At 26.6% G+C, this 23,905-nt stretch overlaps 2 protein-coding genes across 6 annotated transcripts; both read left to right on the forward strand.

The window, feature by feature from the left end:
- Nucleotides 1–11,512: 11,512 nt before the first annotated feature.
- CSLC04 (Cellulose-synthase-like C4) lies at nt 11,513–15,280 on the forward strand. Its single transcript, XM_068645555.2, has 4 exons — nt 11,513–12,772; nt 13,009–13,317; nt 13,425–13,829; nt 14,302–15,280. Exons 1-4 carry the CDS (start codon nt 12,128–12,130, stop codon nt 14,935–14,937), a joined length of 1,995 nt encoding a protein of 664 aa, XP_068501656.2. The 5' UTR covers nt 11,513–12,127; the 3' UTR covers nt 14,938–15,280.
- Nucleotides 15,281–19,310: 4,030 nt separating this feature from the next.
- Nucleotides 19,311–23,461, forward strand: LOC137836810 (uncharacterized). Of its 5 annotated transcripts, none has more exons than XM_068645556.2 (10): nt 19,311–19,474; nt 19,579–19,687; nt 20,281–20,439; nt 20,717–20,794; nt 21,115–21,198; nt 21,553–21,639; nt 21,720–21,863; nt 22,158–22,265; nt 22,911–22,962; nt 23,150–23,461. In XM_068645556.2, the coding sequence occupies exons 2-10, from the start codon at nt 19,589–19,591 to the stop codon at nt 23,182–23,184; spliced, it is 846 nt and encodes a 281-aa protein (XP_068501657.2). In that variant the 5' UTR covers nt 19,311–19,474; nt 19,579–19,588; the 3' UTR covers nt 23,185–23,461. The 5 variants fall into 5 exon arrangements, 3 of the variants coding, with proteins under 3 accessions (XP_068501657.2, XP_068501659.2, XP_068501658.2); XM_068645557.2 differs by having other exon boundaries at nt 19,350–19,489; XR_016520649.1 differs by lacking the exon at nt 23,150–23,461 and having other exon boundaries at nt 21,728–21,863.
- Nucleotides 23,462–23,905: the final 444 nt, after the last annotated feature.

Below are 23,905 nucleotides of genomic sequence, written 5' to 3' on the forward strand. Positions count from 1 at the left end.
GTGTAATTGTATAAGTGTTGGATCACCATGTAGTGATTCTTATTTATTAATTCTTTTTTATGATAAAAAAAAAACTTTTTACCTAAAAAAAACTTTTTACTTTTGGAGTTCTGAGATGTTCTGAGATGATTAACTTTTACTTCACTTGATAAATTTGTAAAAGATAACATTCAAAAAATAATTATTAAACCTAAAAATGGAATATTAATTGTAAAAGAACCATTATTATATTAAAATAAATTAGATTTATTTTGTTTTATGGACACAAGTGTAGTATAGTGAAAAAATTATATAATGTTTTTACACATTGCGAAAATAATTTGTATAATAAAAAACTGTGTGCTTCATTCTTACCATTTATAAAGTATTGTTAAACCAACCATAATATCAATGTAAACAAAAGCCTATTACGGGAAAGATATATAAAATTTCTGTATCAACTTAAATTAATTAAAGTTGAATCAATCTCCTCAAATAACATTTTTTTTATTTATAAAATATTCACATACTTTTATCAATGATTAATGTGTGCATGATCACAATTTTATCTGCAAAACTCAAATATACCAAATCTTACTTTAAGAAATCTGGATTTAGTTATTTATATAATTATATGTTCACAATAAAAAATACAAAGATTTTGAAATTAAGTTGATATTTAACAATTTTTAGAAAAATATTATTATAAATCATATATATGAATTTTCATATGTGGAAAGTTAATGCAAATGACAAGAACTTCATTTTTATTTCTGGTCCTACAGTGTTGGGCAGCAAGTCTTAAACATACACAGTATCATGATCGAAACCTCAAGTCATTAAAATAGATAAAGACATGTCACCATATATATATATATATATATATATACTACAAAAGAAAATATTAAATAAAAAACAATTTTAGAAAAAAAAAATAATTAGTTACTATATTAAAAAAATTAGATACTTTTTAAAAATTAAAAATATTATTGATATCTAAATTAGTTTCTATTATTGATATATATTTTTTAAATTAATATTTAAATAGATACCAAAATTTTAGATACTAACTTTAAAATTTAAATAATTAGTAGCTAAAACCTAGATAGATAATTAGATACCTATTTAGAAACTATTTATCAATAATAGAAACTAATTTAGATGTTAATATTTTTTTTAGTCTCTAAAATAATTTTTAATTTTATCAATGTAGCAACTAATTATTTGTTGTCTTTAAAATTGATTTTTATTTAATGATTTATATATATATTATTATTTTTATTTTTTAATTATTTTTTCCTCTTTAAATGTTAACTGAAAGGGGTGTTAATAAATATTTTTCCAGTTAATTTTAGTAAGTAAACATATTTTTATCAAAATTAGAGCAATATTTTTTTCTAAATGAATTCAATAAAAAAAAAAATCATAACAGAAATCTACATTTAATATATACAATATGAGGAGCAATTTTGAAATAGATACTTCATATTCTATTTTTTTTTAATTTAATAATTTTTAAAAGTAACTTACTTGTTTAGTTGTTAGATTAATATATATATTTATATATATAAGAGAATAAAAAATAATAATGTTAATGTTATTTAAAGAGTATAATGTCTCTCTCCCTTGAAAAAACAAATTATAAAAAGGTTACCCGCCATGTCTTGATCTTATAGTTTTAATAAGCAATTTTTAGTCATTAAATTAAAAAAAAAATATTTACACATTCACAATAATTCAAATTTTAGCTTTTATGACGCTTTTCAATGATTATTTTTTCATGTTGTTATGGAAACGATGTTATAATATTTTTTAAATTAATTAAAATATTACATATTATCTTTCATAATGGTCTTTATATAAATGTTTGGTTTTTCCTATTTCTAACCATAATTGTATAACAAACAAGTATGGGTTGTATTGATACAACACTAAGTCATAATTTAAGTACTTTTTTCTACAAAGGTTATTAAATTGTCCTAAAAAATTTATACTAATAATTTTGTAATTAAATTGAAAATCTTAAATTTAAGATCAATAACTATTATTCTTTCACATTATAATTGTATTCCAACATTTAAATAAAGATTAGTCTGCTCTTTAAACCGTGCATTAGAAATTATTAAATAAAAATCAATTTTAGATAAAAAAATAATTAATCATTATATTGAATAAATTATGTATTATTTTAGAGACTAAATTATTATTGTTATTTAAAGTAGTTTTAATTATTAATAAAAATTTATATGTATTATTTTAGAGACTAAATTATTATTGTTATTTAAAGTAGTTTTAATTATTAATAAAAATTTATATAATAAGTTTGAGTTTTTAAAAAATTGATGTATTTCTCCTTTTAAAAATTGTGTTAGACCCGTGTTAAAATTGTCAGAAATCTAACAAATATTTTTTGAATTTGACACTTAACTGATAAGTGTCCTACGAGTGTCATACGAGTGTCGTGTCCAACACGAACACGCCATTTAAAAGGAGTGTTTGAGCTTCATAGGTTGGAACATAAATGCTCAAATTAATTTATTTAATTATGACAAAAAAAAAACTATTTTAAATGCTACTAAATTTTAGTCTATAAAATAAAATCTAATTTATTTAATATACTAACTATTTTTTTTCCTCAAAAACTAATTTCTATTTAATAATTTTTATATAATTACTTTTATAATAATATAATTACTTTTTTTGAGTATGAAATTGTTCAAATTTAACTCATACTCATAAATTTGAATCCCAAATAACTATGTTAAATAATTGGGAAAAAATAGTGCCTTTAATTATTAAATATACCAATAAAGTACAAACAAAAACTCAAAACCTAATTCCTAAAAGATGAACTTTCACTCTTAATTTCTTTCTTTTTCCTTCATAGGTCATTATCTTACTATAAAAGAAATTATATTTTCAGTATCGACCAAATCTCGTTATTAAATGATATCATTCATGTCATATCCATAAATAATTTATAATCATTTAAAAAAATATCAATAATATATGCTTTTTTATACATATTGTTAAAAATAATATAATTAATTTCTATCTCAACCAGATTTATTATATATCTGAAATAATATTAATATAGAATTTGAGTTAAACTTACGTTTATCACTCTTCATATAATTTTTTTATCAAAGCTATTTGTATAATGTATCATCTCAGTATCAATACCTACCAAATGTCTACAACTAATTAATATGGATGAAAACAATCCCAACACTTATTTTTTAATTATGTTATTTTATAACATAAATTTTGCATAACTATATTGTAAAATCACACCCTAATCATATATATATATATATATAATTAACTGAAACCTAAGTTCAGTTTACAGAAAATAAGAGTCAACACTACTTGGATCTTGGAAGTGTATTATTCTCATCAAATAATTGGAGTTAATTAGATTATTAGATCACATGCATGATTGGAAACTGTGATTTGATTCGCAACATGAATCACTTCAAATAATTAAGGAAAAAAGGTTTAAATATTCATGTTACTTTATTTTTTGTTGTGGGAATAAAATCCATATTATATCATGCATCTTTTTTTTATCTAATTATAAAGTATCTAGTGTTTCTGCAATCAATCATAAATTTCTACTCTCTTTTTTTTACCAATCCATGTTTAACATGAAAATAACAATCACGGTTAGTTATTAAAATATTCTAATAATAAGTGAATTTTAAATTTAATTTATTTCAGCGTCAATATAATCTCACATTATTCAGAGTCGAAAACAAAGACAGTTTAAATACATCTTCCTCCCTTACCTTACTAAGACGTTTTTTAAAAACAAAATTGTGATTATTATGAAATAGAACATGATGAATAAAAGAGAACAAAAGATGAACAAAATAGTAAAAAGAAAATAAAAGATATGCGAGTGAATATTTCTTTTTTCTTGTTATTGAAATCAAAACAAATGGTCTGAATATATACAAGTAGTACACCCATTCTAGGTTTAACTAAAAAGAAAAAGAATCAATAATTAAATACTATAATCATAACACACAAAGACAAAATAAAGGTTATTCACCACCTCTATGAAGAGAAACAAATGATAATCAGAAAACACACTCAATTATTCTCTTTTGTAAATAGAAACAACTGGTAATTAGAAAACACACCCAATTAACATTAGGATCCTTCTATACCTCTAATATTCGTATCCTCTAATAGTGATAGAGTACCGACCTCCTCCAAAATGAACAATATCTCAAATGTTGTTCAAACAATGTTCTCTTTCCGACTTAAGGTTAAAACATAATTTAATCTTGTAAAACCAATCTATAAAATAAAATTTACATCTATTTATATATTGTGAAATATCCTAATATTTAATTAATGTAAGATCTTCAATCCATTCAAATATAAATTACTAGTATTGAATTCTATATGCATTTTTTGAAAACTTGCCATGTATACACATATATGCATATATATATATATATATATATATATATATATATATATATATATATATATATATATATATATATATATATATAAAAGGGTGTGAATGAATGAAAGAGAAGAATTAAATTATGCAGAGGATTGATGGGGACAGCCATAAGCAGGGTAGGTGATCACATGGGAGTTTTTTGTAAGGATTGTAACATCACATGACTCTGCTCAACTCAACCACCAAGACAACAATATGTGCCCATATTATTCTGTGTTCTGTGTTCCTTCTTACCATCTTTCACTCACAACACAAACTCACCCAATCAAATAAACACTTCCAGCCCCAGCTGTGTTCTTTCTTACCATCTTTCACTCACAACACATAACAAAATAAATCAAAACACATTGAGTATATGCTGCCTAGTGTTAAGGTTCCTCATAGAGTTGGGACAACTTTGTCTCTCTATTTCTGTCTATAATAGAAGATTGTCACTTTATATAAATCAACATACTTTTGCATGAAATTTCTCTTTAAGAACTCTAGAAAAAAAAACTGACCTTTTTTAAAAGCATATATATAATTTAATTTGTAGATTTTTCTTATATAACCTTTTTTTTTAATTTATGAAAAAATAAACAATTTTTGTATATGTTTTTTTAAAATTCTTGTGAATTTATCCAAACAGAATCTTGTATTAATTAAGATACCATAAATATGGGATAGATAGATTCAATTTGTTTTGTTAATATAATATATATTAATCATTGAATTACGTAATTATATAACTACAATTTAGACATGTTAGAATATATACATTTTTTTAAATATAAGTAATGTCAATATAAACATATTATCATGTTACATAAAAATGTTGTGACTCCTATAAAATTATTTTAAATTATATTTTTTTAGATATTTAACATAAAACTATATTATAAGAAAAACCATTAAATAATAAATAAATTTATAGATAAAATTAATTAATTATATTAAATTATATTATTTTAGAGATTAAAAAATTATTGGTATCTGATATCTATTATCAATAAAACTTTATAAGATAGTTTCTAAATTATATGTAAATTACTAGGAAATTTTTAGTTACTAATATTTTAAATTATAAATTAAAATTTTATTTATAATTTATTATTAATAATAAAAACTATTTTATATATTTACAATTTTTTTTAAAAAGTATTTAACTTAATAAAATAATAATTAATTATTTTTGATTCGTAAAATTAATTTTTATTTGATAATTTTTTATAATAGTTTATATTCCAACTATGCAAAAAACATCAAATTTATCCTTAAAATATTAAAATATTTGGGTCTGATTTCTTAAATTGGTTAAAATTTTGTTAGAAAGTGTTGGGTATAAACATCCCTCCCTGGAGTACTTGTTTATGATGTTTTGTTGTTCTCTGTCTCCTTATTAAATGATGAACTTCTGACCAAGTTACACCATCAAAATCTTATTTCGGATAAGAAAAAAAAATTGTTTTTATGATAACATTAAAATGTCACAACATTATGATGTTTATAGAGAATAAAATAAAAATAATATAGTTGTAAAGATTAAAAAAATACATTTTTATGATGATTAAATAAAAAATAATGAAAAATATATATTTATGAGGATTAAAAATAACATATTTAGAAAGTCAACACTTATCTCTGGTAATAACGCTGTTTAGCATCATGATATAAAGTCAACAAGAGGTATAAAAAAAGTTTAATCTTAAAGAATATATTATCTATTTACCTTAAAATAAATCTTAGAAGAAAAATAGTAAAACATTAAGGAATAAAAAAAATCACAGAAACTAAAATTAAAATATACTCAATTTATATAAAGATAGTAGAATGTTACCCGTTATTAGTTGATTTAATTTCAAATTATAAAAATATACCACCTTTGTTCTCGTTTATGTTTTTTAAATTTTAACTACTTAAAATTATTTTAATTACATTTTTTAAATAACAAAATTTTAATTAATATTTAAATTTTTAATTAATATAAATTTTAACTACTTAATAAGATTAATGTACTTAATTGTTTTTCAAGGGATGTTTGTATCACCACCCACTTGAAATTATCATATCTACTATAAATCCCTCCAAGAGATAGTTTATAAAAAAAAATATATAGTATTTTAAATATAACAAAGTATATAAATACATAAAATAGCCAGAGAGTTTAAAATAGATTTTTAATTTTTTTAGATGTAATTGTACCTACATCTATTTGTGTACATAAAATACAATTATATATATTTGTCACATTGGTACTTTCTCTAAAGTAACATTGGTATACATAAAATACAACTATACACTTGTATTACTGTTTTTATCACAAAGAGACACATTTATCAGAATCTCTTGTTATAATTTTTTACTTGATACAACAAATCAAACCATGATTCACAAATTATCTCATATTCGTGATCTTGATTTATACAATTTTTATAATTGTCAACAATCTTTTTGATATACCATATAATTCACTTAAAAAATCACGAATTGTATATACAAATTAATATTTTAATTATATTTATATTTAACATTCATATTCAATTAATTAAAGAAAAAAAAATAGTTTGAGTGAAAATTGTTTCCCTTAAGTGAAAATATGACTTAGAACAAAACTTGAGTTTTAACTCCATTTTTCGCTCGAGAAAAAAAATATTCCTGGAGCGAAAATAGAGTCTAGAGCAAAGTTTGAGTTTTTACTCTATTTTAGTGAAAATATCATAAAAACAACTTCATGCATCATGACCAAATTTGTTTAACCAAAATTCAATTAAGCAAATTGAGAATATCATTTATCTCAATTAACTTCACTAATATTGATGACAAACTAAAAAAAGAATTTTTTTTTAGAACAAACACACAAGATTGAAAAACTAATTTACTAAAAATGATATTTAACTTCCCAAATAGTGTGATTGAATTTTGAAAAAAAACATGTTTGGATTAAGAATAATAGAAAAAAGTTAAAAGAGAACCTAGAGAGAAAATAAAATATTATTAAGAATATTTTTTAAAAAAAAATTCAAATTAGATAAGAAAATGAGTGGGTCGAATGTGTGTTTCAATATCTCTAAACTTATTTTGAATAAAATTTTATTCTTGTCTAAATTGATCTTTCATTTTATTCCTATGGAATAACAGGTATTCATGAACTTATACTTGTCTTTTTTTTATTTTATTTTAAATATATATATATATATATATTTTAAATTACAACAAAGTAAATATAGAAGATTTAGTGTTAAATATATATATATATTAATATCAAATATTAGAAATAAATTATAATTACTTAAATATCAAATCAGAATATTCAATAACAATTGGATAACAATAAAATAATTATAAAAATAATAAAAATTATTAAATGTGTTGATTCGATATTTTAGAAAATAAGTTATCTATTACAGATAAACAAAAACCAGATAAGATATAATAGAAAAAAATGTATAAAATAACACCTTTAACTAATGTGGTGGAGAGAGATAATAAAATATTATTAAGAATATTTTTCATAAATATTTGGTCTAATTAGGTAAGAAAATGAGTGGGGCGAATCTTTATTTTAAAGTAAAAATTTATTCTTGTCTAAATTGATATTTCATTTATATTACTATGGAATAACAAATATACCTTATTAATTATTTTTTTTTAAAAAAAATCATAATAAAGATTCAGTGTTAAAATCACTTTTTTTTTTTAAATGTCACAGTATGATAAAAAAAAATATGCTTATTCGATGAAATTGAAGATTTCATTTGGTGAAATGCGATATACTGTCTGAATAAAATTACACAAAAGAAAAAAAATTATATATATATATATAAATAAATAAGTATGAGTAAATTTAGAGATATTGAACGAGTGAAACTGTTGAAAGATCATATAATTTTTTTAACAAAACAAATTATCTTTAAATGAAATTAATTTAAAAGTAAAAAAAATAAAAAATTATGTTATCTGTTTAACAAAGAATTTACACAGTTAAACATTTGAAATTAAGAATCAAACATTTTTATGCGAATAAAATAAAAAAATTAATATTAAAAAAACAAAAAATAATCAGAAGTGTTCCATGACAACTATTTCTATTTCTTGAAATGAGTACATAATTTGAATTAAACTTCACACTTAGAAAAATGTTTCAAAGTGATAAGAGGAAGATTACATTATAGATATAAGAGAATTTTGTGAATATTAAATAATTTGAATAATTGGAAAAAAATTATATAAAAAAGAAAAAAAATTACGAAACTAAGAATTAAAATAATAATAAATATAAACTTTCAGGACATGTACACAATCATTCTCATTCTCGAGTCAAATTAAAATTATTATTATTTGTTGATTGACAATTTTTTTTTCTTGAACAACTTTTTAGACTTTCACTATTTTTCTTTCAAACTATTCTAACTGCCCACTACTTTTATTCTTTTCTTTCTTTAAACTATTACTTTTTTTATATTTAACCTTTAAGCAATTTTTTTTCTCTTCTTTTATTCTACTTTTACTTTAAAAAATAAAAATGATAAGAACGTTTTACTATTGGTTCAATATCTTACCTAAACTCTTTTTTCTTTTTGAAGACCGCGTGATAACTAATCGCACCGACACACTTTTTACCAAACCTTGTGGGTCACAAAATACACGTTTCTATCAAGGTTTTATAAAAAAACTAAAACTTTTAAATATTCAAAATTCTACACTCAAATAGTTCTTTCTACTTTACGCGTAATCCATTTTCTTTCATCATTTGCCAACTTTTTTAATGATAATTAGTAATGGAACTAATATCCTACATTATTCAGAATAATTTATTTACAATAATAATAACTAACTAAAATTATTGTATGTACAATATATAATCTTATGTTAATATATATAAAATCAAAAAAATCCAAAAAAGTAAGTTCATATCGTAATTTATCTGGTATGTACAACTGTTATATAAGTTAAGAAATCGATTTAAGAAGAATTTAAATACATTTTTATTTTTTTTTCTTTAATCTTCTGAGACCTTTTTTTAGAACAAAAATATAACGAACTTTCAAATTTTAAAGGAAACAATATTTCAGAACGATGATTGATTTTAATAATACCATTTCAAAGATCTTGAAATCAAAACATTAATTTCATTAGAAGAAAATAAAAATAAAATTTTAAAAGTGAATTCTTATTTTTTGTTAATATATACTAAATTTCGATGAGTATTTGGAAAGAAAAAAAAAAGTATTCTCAAGTTAAAATGAATAAAATAAAATAAAATATTAATTAATTTTATGTTTGGCAGTATATTAATTAGTTTTTTAATTAATGAAAAAGTTATTGTTATTATTTTTTATATTTAACTTTAGAGGTATATACCTTTGGATTATACTAAGATCCAAAACTGAAGCATCTGGCTGCTGAATTGTGCTAGCATTTAGGTTTGAGGGAAAATGCTCAAAAACTTTTTTTGTTGTTTTATTCTTCTATTCCTTAAAAGAATTTTTTTTTTTTATGAAAATAGACCATTACTAATATTTATAAAGATTAATTATGGATAAAATTTTAAATATTTTTTTTATATATTTTGATAAAAATAACATGGCTACACATTATTTTTCATCAAACTAAACACTAACACACCTAAAATTAATAAAATTTCTATTAGTGATTTATCTCTAAAATTTTTATTGTGTGTGAATTGATCTCTTTAAAATAAGAGTTGAACACAGCATTTGTCAACATGTTCTTGCTGTTTTTGACTTGATCTCAAATTAAACCCCCAAACACGGCATAGATAAAGGCACAATTTTAATTTAATTTTAATTTTTTTTTCTTCAATTTGTCATATATGCTTGATATGATATCATCTGGCTTCACTTTATGTCTTATCAACAAAAATAACATAAGCATAGATACATTGCATACAACTATGTAAAACATATAATATGTGATAATTTAAATTCAAATAACACAAAAAAAATCTCATGATGTAAAATTCACTTAATAATAACAATTTTAACAAGTGTAATAGCTGGTAATTTAATAAATAATTTATAATGCAATGCACCAAGTCCATAATAATTAATTTTCTAGGCCAAATCATTTTTAAAAAGTTAATAAACTACTATTTCTACACAAAGGAAAATCAGAAACAAAAATATTCTGTGCACATATTAATTATGAATTTTCAAGAGGCATCTGAGTAAAATGTGAACAAATCACATAACTTTTGCTATGATTGTTAAAATCATTATTATAAAATTAATAAAATTTTCATGCAATTTAAATTTTTATGCACTAATTTATGCTTATCGATTAGTACAAAATCTAGTAAATATAACTTCTAAAAATGGTATTTAAATATTAATAAACTTACTTTATATAACAGACTATGATTATATTTCTTTATATAACGAGTGTATATACTATTTTTTTCTAAAATTAGTTTATGTATATAAAATAATTTGTACAACTTTTTAAATTATAAGCAAACCAATCATAGTTAATTGAACAAACAATTTTAATCTTTTTTTTCTAAATATAAAAAGTGACTATACGAAACAAAATAATTTTATGCTGTCAATTACTCACACTTTTCCATATTTGTTAAATTTGTAATAATAACTTCATAACTAATATTAATTTATTTAGGATTTATCAATAATGAAAAAATTTCCATATTAAAAGCATTATTTTTTTAAAAAAATATTGTGATTGTACTTTGATTATTTCTTTTATAATTTCTCTTCACATAAATTAATATTAACCCAGATTAAATTACCTCATTCTCCAGTTAATGTATTCACTGAGGATGTAAACTTTTTAATAAAATAATACAAAAAAGGACATGCATTCATTGTTCTATTAATGGAAATCTTGAATGACAAATAAATTGGAATCATGACAATAGCAAAAATCCAATTCACATTCTTGAATCAAGTGTTTTCTTTTGAACATGATCCATCAGATTTTAACCTGATTGAAGTATAATATCCCCAAAATCTAGATTTTGTTAAAAGATATCATTAATCTGAATTATTTGTTCATAAATCATAATTAATATAATAATAATATTATTATGATGATGATGATGATGATGAGGAAGAGAGAAGGAAAGTTCTGTGGTGATTCGCTTACAGCAGACAACAAGCATTTCCCTCTCTGCTGTGATCTGCACTTTAGCTGTATCTTATTGTCACACTGAGAAGAGAAAAGGTTATGGTGTGATTCAGGTGTAACTCTTTATGGTGTGGTTCTTTACGTGTCCACCAAACATTGCTCAACATGATGCCAGCCTGTTCTTTCACCTTACCTCAAAGTCTTCAAATTTAACCATTCAAATGGGACACATGATAAAAAAAAACATGTTTTTAGCTGTTGTTGTTGTTACTATGAATGCTATTAATACCTAGTTTAAGCCCTTCAAAGTGTCCTTCTCTGCTAAACTCTGAACTCAGAATTTATCAGAACTTCTGAGATTTGCTTAAGTTCAGCTTTAAAAGCCAACAACAGAGGAAAAAGTCTCATTTGGGAGTGACCCTTTTGTTTTTTGTTTCGGATACATTTATGATGTTGAGGAAAACTATCTGATTAGTTTCAATTGTCATTGGTGAGAGCATTGACCCTTTTCCCAAAATCTTCTCTTTTCTTCTCTCATTCTTTCTTTCCCGAGGACTTACACAGAGTTCAGAGAAAAAGAGAGTGATGGCACCGAATTGTGCTGTCACGACAACTGAGAAGTCTAGTACCAACAACTACACCTTGTTGCAAGTTCATGATTCGGATTCTCCCATGTTCCAAGAGAAGCAGAAAGCCACGAGCCGCAAGCAGTTCACGTGGTTTCTTCTCCTTAAACTCCACAGAGTTATGACATGTTTGTCATGGTTGACCAATGGTCTCAAAGCCACTTTTGCTTTGGTCAAGAAGCGCGTTTCACTGGCTGACATGAACGACGAGGGTCCTAATGGTAGAGGGAGGTTGTACAGGTTCATCAAGGTCTTTCTTGCTCTCTCAATTGGAGCCTTGGTCGTTGAGATCATTGCTCATTTCAACCAATGGAACTTGCACATGATTCACCCTTGGGAGGTTCAGGGTCTGCTGCACTGGTTCTATGTGGCTTGGCTCTCTTTCAGGGAAGACTATGTTGCTCCTCTTGTTTTGTTTGTTTCCAAGTTCTGCATTGTGCTCTTCTTGATTCAGTCTCTGGATCGCCTTGTTCTCTGCCTTGGATGCTTCTGGATCAAGTACAAGAAGTTGAAGCCAACCATTGATGCAGATGCTTCTGATGTTGAGGACCCTTCAAACTTTCCAATGGTTCTTGTTCAGATTCCCATGTGCAACGAGAGAGAGGTACACTAGATAAACATTTTCGTTAAGATTAATATTATGATTATGTCTTGCTTAAATTTGAAATTAGAATAATCTTATGATTGGTGCTTGGCAAACTAGTCTAGGCTCATTATTTTCCAGATTTACTTCAGAATCTGAAACATTATTTGTGTTGTTTTTTTATGTGATTGAGGATTATTCCCAATCCATTGGTTCTGCTGCTCAACTTGATTGTTGTTATTCTTTATGTGATTAAGGTTTATTCCCAATCCATTGGTGCTGCTGCACAGCTTGATTGGCCAAAAGACAGAATATTGATTCAAGTGCTAGATGATTCGGATGATGGAAATTTACAGCTGCTCATCAAAGAGGAGGTTGCTTCTTGGAAAGAGAAAGGGATCAACATTGTGTACAGGCACAGATTGATTAGAACTGGGTATAAAGCTGGGAATCTTAAGTCAGCAATGTCATGTGACTATATTAAAGACTACGAATTTGTGGCAATTTTTGATGCAGATTTTCAGCCCAATCCCGATTTTCTGAAACTAACAATTCCCCATTTCAAGGTAAGCATTAATACTTTAACCCCACATAAGGGTAAAAGAAAAGTTTTCTGGGTATGCTCTAAAGTCCAAGTAAGTAATAAATTAGTGTTTATGACTCTTTTTTCCAGGGAAAACCTGACTTGGGGCTGGTCCAGGCTAGATGGTCCTTTGTGAATAAAGATGAGAATCTACTGACAAGGCTCCAGAACATTAACTTGTGCTTTCACTTTGAGGTGGAACAACAAGTTAATGGCTATTTCTTGAATTTCTTTGGGTTCAATGGAACAGCTGGTGTTTGGAGGATAAAGGCTTTGGAGGAATCAGGAGGGTGGCTGGAGAGAACCACAGTTGAGGACATGGACATAGCTGTTCGAGCTCACCTGAATGGATGGAAGTTTACCTTCCTTAATGATGTCAAAGTTCTATGTGAATTACCAGAGTCTTATGAAGCTTATAAGAAACAACAACATCGTTGGCACTCTGGTCCAATGCAGCTCTTCAGGCTATGTCTTCCTGCAATACTAACTTCCAAGGTACTATTACTTTTTCTTAGAGATTTCACATTTTGACTAAAGATTAAGACAGATTATAATTAGTGCAAATCTCACTTTACAAGTCGATTTTATAGTCGGTTTTATGAGATTCAGTTACGCTTAAAGTTAATTTCTTAATATGGTACCAGAGTTATCTTGAGTCTATCCTAAAGATTGTTTGTTGGACTTATCTCACTTATGTTTAAAGTCTAATTCTTAATATTTTTCACTTCTTTTTTAAGAGTTGAATTTCTATGCAGCATCAGTATAAAAAAATATACTGTCAAACACAATTATAAATCATTATTAGCATGACTTCTGAAGTAGTTGTAGTAAAGATAAACAAACACATTATATATGATTGATTGTAATTGGATGCAGTGAAAAATAAGTGCCTACACTATTTACAGAATCTTTATGATATGCAATGTATACAATTCTCTGACTTCTTATTTGATTTTATTGAATGCAGATATCAGTTTGGAAGAAGGCTAATTTGATATTTTTGTTCTTCCTATTGAGGAAGCTCATACTCCCCTTCTACTCATTCACCTTGTTTTGCATCATACTACCTTTGACAATGTTCATCCCTGAGTCTGAGCTACCCCTTTGGGTGATATGTTATGTCCCCATTTTCATGTCTTTCTTGAACATCCTTCCATCCCCAAAATCTGTCCCTTTCCTAGTTCCTTATCTTCTGTTTGAGAACACCATGTCAGTCACAAAGTTCAATGCCATGATTTCTGGACTGTTCCAGCTAGGAAGTGCCTATGAGTGGGTGGTGACAAAGAAGACAGGGAGATCATCTGAGTCAGATTTGTTAGCCTTGGCTGAGAGAGAATCAAAGTCTTCAAATGAAGAAAAGATTCTGAGAAGACACTCAGAGTCTGGCTTGGAACTGTTGGGAAAACTGAAGCAATCAGAAGTCCCTTCAAAGAAGAAAAGAAACAGACTCTACAGGAAGGAGCTTGCACTTGCACTTCTTCTGCTCACAGCATCTGCAAGAAGTCTTTTGTCAGCACATGGTGTTCACTTCTACTTTTTGCTCTTCCAAGGATTGTCATTTCTGGTGATGGGTTTGGACTTGATTGGTGAACAAGTCAGCTGAAATGGAACAAGGACTGAAACTTGTTTCACTTGTGTTTTGCATCAATACTTGAGTTGAAGTTCATCATGATACAATCGTAAGATTACAGAGAGAAGAAATGAGATATAGAGTAAAGTTGATTGTTCCATATGAAGAACAATAATAAGCATTGAGGATCATAGACAAACAACATTAATTTTTTTATTTCTTTTCCCAAGACTTTGTCAGGGAGTGGTGATTTATTGGCTTATTGTGGATTTTCACTTGTGTAAAGCTTTAGGATCATTGAGAGAATCTTGTTGGAAAATAACTGTATTTATTGTCTTTCAGAATAGATTATGGAATGAGTAACATTTTCTCTCCAGTGCTTTTTGCAAATTGTGTTCTGATACCTCTCTTTTGATGACACATATTGGAGAAGTTTCAGACACAATTAGCATAAAACACAAAAAGTATAAATATAATTTCTTATTGATAATACACTATGAAAACTGTTCCAGTATAATAATATAGTCTAACATCTTCAAAGAGTTTAATAACAGTTTATAAATTACATTACAAAAAAAATGGTTAAATAGAAATCTATATAGAAATAATTAGTTGTTATATTAACAAAATTATATACAATTTCAGATACTTAAAAAAATTATTGGTATCTAAATTAGTTTCTATTATTGATAAATGTTTTTTAAATTGGTGTCTAGTTAGTTTTAGATACCAACTTTATAATCTAAATAATTGGTAGCTAAAACTTAGTAGTTAATTAGATACCAATTTAAAAACTATTTATCAATAATAGAAACTAATTTAAAAATCAATAAACTTTTAGTTTCTAAAATAGTATCTAATTTAGTCAATATAAAAAAAAAATTGTATCAAAAATTGATTTTTAATTAATGATTTTTTTAGTAGTGTTGTTTTTTTTTTCTCAACCCACGACTTTTAAGAACAAAAGGAACAATCATAACAGACAATATTTTCAATGCCATAATTGATTTTTTCACAAAGCTTTTCAATTAATTTATAGTTTTTTTCTCATTTGTTGAAAAAGTTGTTTAATCTAATTTGCAGGGTTTGGTACACAAACGTTTTGGAGTAGCTTTTAGCATTTCTTAAAATGTAAACTTGGAGCTTTTTTCTATTTATTTCTTTTTTATCCTTCGAATATTTATGAAATTTCCTTGTAACTTAAAAGATAAGTTAATTATATATTTGATTTATTTTATTTTATCATTCTCCATTTTAGATTATACTATTTACTTTAACTATTAAATTGTTTATAATATTTATTTTATTAATTCAATATTATACTTAAAAAATTGATAATAATATATTTTTAATAGTTCTACGTTAAACTGTTTATTTAACCAATACACTTATTAAAATAACAAAAATATAACATCTTATATATTATCATTACTTAATTTTAAACTTGATTGAAAAATAATTCAAATATATATATATATATATATATATATAATACAATATAATATAAGATTAAAGGTAGAATATATAAGAGAGAGAAATAATTATTGAAACTAAAAAAATATAATTAATATTTAATTGTACAAAATGATAGAAACTTTATATTATGTTAAAACAGTCATATTTACCCGATTCTATATAATATCTTATGTGAGTCTTATTTTGATTCAGTTCGAATCTAAATAGTCATTTAATTCAATTTTGAGGTTGCAAAAACATAGAGAAAATAAAGATTTAAAAATGTAATTTTTTATTTTTAACATTTTGGTAAAACGTAATAAAAATATCTGTATTTTTTTATTGACTAATTTCATTCTTAAACTTAAAAAAACTGTAAATTTAGTTTCTTCTAATTTGAAAAAAGAAACATAATATTTTGTTCTGCAAAAAAAGAGAATAAATCTACATATTTATCATTACTAAAATAAAATAGAATTATTTGATTAGAGGTAACAAAATAAATTATCTGATTTGGGTTTAGTTATGTGAGTTGTCAACAATGATAAATCGGAGAAAAAAATCTGAGATATATTTCAGACTTTCAAAATGACACCTAAAAAGTAAAAAGCTAGGTTTTTAGGCTTTTGAGAGAAAATTTTGCATGTTAATTTCATATTGGACCATGATTTAATCAATCTAAAAAAATACTTCAAGAATTTCACTCTCATACTTTTTTTTTCTATCTCCATAACTATAATATATTTACTAAAACACTTCTATCTATTATTTTTTTTAAAAAAAATCATTCCTCTTCAATGGAATTTTTTTGGATTATGTATGATGAATAGATTCTAAAAAAGTTTATCCAATAATACACTTCTTTCTAGATTATGTGTGATGAATATATTCTAGAAAAGTTCATCATTTTTTTTCACTGGCAAAGTAAAAAAGTTTATAATAATTGTTCTGATAATGGTTTATAAATTAGGTAATTCAGAACTATATTGAGAATGGTTATTCAAATTTGATTATAATTTAAAAGAAATATATTTCAGATTAAATATATTTTGAGTTATATAATCTAAAACCGTATTTGGTATTACACAATCTTATCTTAAATATAATTTTGATTATGAAATATGAAATCATATTTTAATTTTTATAATTTATAACTATATTCTAAATTACATCATTTGTAATCTAATTTTGATTTTGTTATTTTTTTATAGTTTGGGATGGGTGAAGAAAGTAAAGAGTGGAGGGAGAAAAGAAAATGGTTAGTTCAACTTGTCTTCAGAATTAAACCCAGTCTCAGGTAGATGAAACAGATGGATTTGGATTGACCGTGTTTGACTTTAGGGTTTTCCCATTTCTTAAAAATACAACATTGGGCTTAAAATCGATATATATGAAGTTTTTTCTTCATGCACCTCCACAATTTTGAAAATAATTATTTTGTCTTCTGGAATACACTTTCCAAAAATCCTGGAATAGGATTTTCAAAATTTTCATAACGAAATTTTCATAACAAGATTTTTAGAATGAAAATTTCAAAACTCATAAAATACATTCCTAAATAAGCTTTTTAGAAAGAAAAAAAAATTGGAATCAGCTTTCTGAAACATATATAATATATTATCAGAATGAGAAACTTTTCCTAACAAATTTTGTTGTTTTAAGTGTCAAGAGTGAAGCAACACGGGGTGAAAATAGTAGTAACATGGTGTAACTCTCAAACTTTAAATCCTAAATCTTAAATCTAAACGAAATATATGCCTGAAATAGAACGAGGAAAAACAAAGGGACAAAGGAGGGAGAGAAAAGTGTAAAATTCACAAGGGCAATTTAGTCTTTTCAACCAATTAAGGGGGATGCATATCTGAAAATGGGAGTGGAGAAAGGAAAAGTCTTGATATAAGGATTATAGATCCAATTAGAACCCACTAGAAGTGGCCTTTGCTTATTGCACCCTTATTATAAGTTTTGAAATACCCATTTTGTCCCTTGGCCTTTTATTTGAGACGGTCTCCTCCTTCGTCAATATGTTTTTACTGCTGATTCAAGCTTGGAAGATATGAATTCCAACTAGGGGTGGTAGTGTTGGTGGTGGTGTGTTGAAGTCGAGTTGGTGAAGAAGGTTGTCGTAGATGATGTTCAGATGTTCATATGTTGTATGTTGTATCTTATAATGCATTAAATTAAATGAATGTAGATTGCATGTAGTGTTATGTTTACAACAAATGTAAACATTACCAGTACATCGATATTTATATATTATGTAGTTGTCAAACATATTTGGTGAATGAAATATAAAGTTATATTATGTTTTTTGTGAATATTTACTACTCAAGAGGATTTGTTGCATTGTGAAATAAAAGATTGTTTATAACTGTGACTTTGTTATTGGTAAGGTCAAATATAATAAATGGACAACAAGCGCATGCATATTATTAGGTTTTAAGAGAGGAGATAAATATAAATGATACAAAAATGACTTACAAGTAACTATTAGTGAAAGGGAAAAATGTAAATTTTACTTTAAATTGTGAGAAAAACCGCTAAAAGACGTTGAAGAATGGATTATGAAATTACTTTTTGTCTCTCATAATCATGACTTAATAAATACATTAGTGAATCATCAATATATACTAATAGGTTAATATGTAATGAGAAGTTCATATTTATTGATATAACAATAATTGAATAAAACTTATAAATATTTTGCTAACAATAAAAAAATATAATGAAAAAAATATAAACACCAAAAACAAGTTTATGTATATCCAATTGAGAACACAAAACTGAAATACAACATCGATGATATTAAAGGCCATTTGGTGTAGCGAGGAAGGGTATTTTAGATTTTTCTGCTTGTAGTAGAGGAGTGCAGTTAGTAGTCGTGAGGGTGCAGGAATAAAAAGCCCTTTCGTTTTTGCGTCTCTACGCTATGCTACGCATGACAATAAAATGATGAACATGGTAAATGAGCTAAACTTTTTGGTTGACATGTTTTCTCGTTCTGTCGCTGTCACATCAAAATCAAATACAGGAAGTTCGCAATTGTGGCTTTTCAAAACTGGAAAACAGGTTCTCTTTGTTCTAACTGAGAGAAACTGATTCATTCTGCAACTGGGTTTGTTTCTTCACTGTACAACGTTTTGCTTCAAATTCTGGGTTATTTGTTCACATGATGTTTTTTTTTCTCATCTAAAGATCATAATTTTGTGAATGTTGCAGTGTTGTTGCAATGGCTGAGGAGAAAGATGCTTTCTATGTTGTAAGGAAAGGGGATGTTGTTGGCATCTACAAGTCTTTCAGTGACATCCAATCGTTATTTGCGTCTTCTGTATGACATCTCCCACCTTGTTGTGTTCTTTCATGTTGCAAAGTTTTTGCCTTTGCTGATTTCTGCATTTGGCCAGTGGGTGCTCTTTAATGTTGCATTTCTAAGCCTATGTGTTTTGTAGTTTGAAAATTTAGGATTTTGAATGGTCACTGTTTCTAAGAACAGTTATCTATTTCCTAAAATTTGTTTGTTTCCTGGGCACATTTTTCTTTTGTAAAAGTTTTATCTTGTTGTTGTTGAATAGAGCACTTGAAGAAAGTAGTTCAAGAGGATGAGAAAAGAAAACTTCTCTTTTCTGTTGCCGTTTTTTGTGTAAGAAAACAGTGGTTCTGGAAACAATTTTCATAACGTCATAGGTTTTGGATGAAAAATTGATTGTTGACTTGTCTGGAATTGTTTTATAAAGCAGTTTTTAAATCAGAATTGTTAGAAGAGAATCAAACAAGGCCTAATTCTTTACACTTAATATGCATTATATTTCTGGGGTTGGTTTCTGTTTTCTTGAGTTGAAACCAGCATCCTTTTTTTTTAAATTTTTGATTACTATAGAAGTTGGGGGTATTCTCATTTGAGTATTTGCGTTTTCCATGCAGGTATCTAGTGACTCTCTAAGTATTTACAAGGGGTATTCTTTACCTCAGGAAACTGAGGAATACCTTGTTTCACAAGGGCTTAAGGGAGCCCCCTATTCTATCAGTGCTGCTAGTGTGAATGAGGACCTATTTGGAAGACTTCATGCTTGTCCTTATCAGGTTTGAGGCACCTTTCTTCTTGTTTCTGTTGTTCTCTAATACTTGAAAATTTTCCTTATGTATGGGGTAAAATCCATTTTTTGTGATATTGTTAGCTTGAACTTTATGTTGAAACTTTTGCCTCGTTGCATTTTATGTTGGATCGTAAATTTGTAATGAATTTCATTTTTGTAACTGTAGAATTTAAGGCTTTTTAAAGGCTTTTTAAGGTTATGTCATCTGTGTCTCTTGCAATTGAAAAATGTCTAACTTCAAGAGAAGACTGATTTTTCTGCAGGATCCATATTCTGCTGGAAGAACTTTGGGCGTGAGTTCCTTATCAAGGAAACAAGGAGCCATTCAGCTTGACACTAGCGTAAGTTATCTACCCATCCTTGAACAAGAAATTGCACTTATATTCCTTAAGAAATGCTATTGATTTAACTGAAGCACATATTTGGAGCACAGATGTGAAATTTAAATTACATGTTGCTGAGTTCCACCTGTGTCATCAGCCCTCTATTCTGAGGCAGGGCAGGCCTTTCTGTTGTATATTGTTAAGCCAACAGTGATCCAATATAGTTAGTAAAGTTAGCACTTAGTGCTCTGGTCTTACACTCCTACTACTTAGCCTTTTCTGCCGATTGTGTGTTTGTCATTAGCTACGTTTTTTGCTTCTTTTCCTTTCTTGTACAGAAGCTAGCTGGATCTTCTTCATTCCCAACAAATTCACAGACACATCATGCACTAGGTGGATCCCAAGCAGAGTTGTCTACTTGTGTAAGCTTGTTTGATTATGTTTTGCATTGCTAATTGCTAATATTGGAACTCTACATCACTTGATAATGTGTTTTGTAGTTGGTGACTATTTCAGCTTCATAGCAATTCTTTGATTTTATTTTTTTGGAAGTTATCTGCAAGTGATAATAAATATGTATGTTCTGGCAGTTATAAGACTGAAATATACTTTAAAGTTTTTGCTGTTTTATTTAACTCCTCCTTTCAGGCATTCATACATACATATTAGGGGTTGGTATGTTCAATTTCAATTGCTTGTTAATTTATTGTTCATGCTACTCTAAAATTTCAAGCATTCTATTCTATCATTAATTCTTGCATGCGTGTCTTTTGTAGTTTTCGTGTACCCTTCATTTTGATGGTGCTTCCAAAGGTAATCCTGGACCAGCTGGTGCTGGAGCTATACTGCGTGATGAGAGCAAGGTTTTTACTATCTGTGTGTGACAATTCTTTTTGTTATTATACTTTTACAGAATGTAGCTAACTATTAGGTCTCTACTTAGGTCTATAGATTGCGTGAAGGAGTGGGAATTCAAACAAATAATGTTGCTGAATATAGAAGTTTAATACTAGGATTGAAACATGCCCTTAAGAAAGGATATAAGCACATTGTTGTCCAAGGAGACTCTCTGCTTGTGTGCAATCAGGTTTGTTATATTTTCAATTCCCCTTTTCTTCTCTACCACGTTATCCGTGTTTCAGTACTGAAATAGCATCTGGATGGTGATAAAAGAAGATTACTCTAATTATTAAATAAGTATCTTACACACGTATTTGAAACTTGAAGTAACAATATAGTTCCTACTGAAAGGTTCTTTGGATTCATTAAGTCATTTCTTCCTAATGGTCAGATAATTGAGTTGAGTTGGGTTTTACCAACAATTGCTCTTCAGTTTATATGCACTTTGTGACCCCATCTTATATGATTGCCTTTGCAACAGATTCAAGGTTTATGGAAAATCAAAAACCCGAATATGGCTTCCTTGTGTACTGAGGCCAAGGAGTTGAAGAATAGGTTTCTGTCATTCAAGATCAGTCATGTTCTTAGGGTACCACTTTATCATTTGCTCTATATTTAATATTTACTTATAAAGAAAATAATGGCAAACTTGGCGTCCCCATGATAAGCAAAAGATGAAGACATCATGAGCAACTCTTCCTCCTCATACTGTAAATATTTGAGGGCCTGGTTGGATAAATTTTTCAACAAAATTTGACAGGAGAAGAAAATAGAAGGAATCAGGGATCTAAAATAAATAAACTTGTTCATGCATGTTGTAGTCAATTTATTTAATTCAAATCCTTAAGTTATGGAGAAGTTATGAAAACTTTTAAGAAATTGAGATAAATTGAATTAACTAATGGCAAAAGTTCTGCTTCATTTTACTTTGTTTCTTGTTATTTTTTCCTCTAACAAGTGTTTATTGAGATGTTTATCCAAATTTTATAGTTACTTTGTTACTTAATTGCTAAATTTTATATAGTTATACTTGCTGGTATCAATGTATATGGTTTGTAATAGTTTGTACTCTGTATGTGCATATAACTAGCATCAGGTGTTCTACTTATACAAAGATTTGCATGCAGTTCTCACTGTATTTATCTTTTTTATTTCTAGAACACCACCCTATACTTTTTACCTCACTGTTTTTGTAATCTGTTTACAAATGATATGCTTTGTGTTGATGTTTTAGGAATATAACTCTGAAGCTGATGCTCAAGCAAACCTGGCCGTAAATCTCAAAGGTTAGCCTCAGGGTCTTCTGAGTTCTCTTAAGTTTTGATTGTTATACTTCCATTATAATTGCAAAAATGCTACATTGATTTCATTATGTTTCTGTTCTCTAAATTTTTGTAGTAAAATAAAATAAACCACTAATCTCTTAGCCTTGTATAAATGTTACTTTTGTGTCTGGTTCCTAAACTTTTGCAGCTGGTCAAGTGCAAGAAGATTGCCAATTGCTTTAATGCTTGACTTCAGTTGCTCTCAGCTGGTTAAAACTTTGGTCCATTGTAGCTGTAGGTGACCTTTTTCTGTATAGGCAGTGTCCTAAGGTACTGTCAGAACTTGGGAAACTGCATGCCACTGATAAAGTGCTGTTGGAAATTTTGTTAGTCAATGTCCTGTGACAATATTTAGGATTAGCTTTATAAGACTCAGTGCTGCTTAGGATGGTGTTACCTCAGATAATGTCATAAATTTTTGCAGTTTTGTGGTTCTGAATCTGATTATTTTCTATCTTAATTCACTTTTTTTTAACTAATAACATGTCCATACTAATGTTTTTTAAGGGTATGTTGACATCATAATCTCGGTTTATAAGAAATGTATAGGGTTGGAGTGTTCTTAAAATGTTCTGCATTTATTCATTATATTTGCTGATAAAAAATAAATTCTGCATGATTAATAAGTAGAAATGAATATAGGATAAAATGAAAAAGTGATGTGGCTATTTTCTAATTCATCAGTGTTGAATAGTAAACTCTTTATCCATTAAATTTAGAATATTTGATTGAAGAGACTTGACAGGTTTTTCAGTTGAAGAGAGGCTTTGTAAGCAGTTACAAGTTTTATGCCCTATAATTGATTGCTGATGGAAAGTTAGTGAACGAAGAAAGAAAAGTTAAATATAAAAAAATATGAAAAAAAGAATTTATATATTAAATAATTGATTTTGCAGGAAATATT

Source organism: Phaseolus vulgaris, chromosome 4 (assembly GCF_051622355.1).
Source record: "Phaseolus vulgaris cultivar YP4 chromosome 4, ASM5162235v1, whole genome shotgun sequence".
Lineage (NCBI taxonomy): Eukaryota > Viridiplantae > Streptophyta > Magnoliopsida > Fabales > Fabaceae > Phaseolus > Phaseolus vulgaris.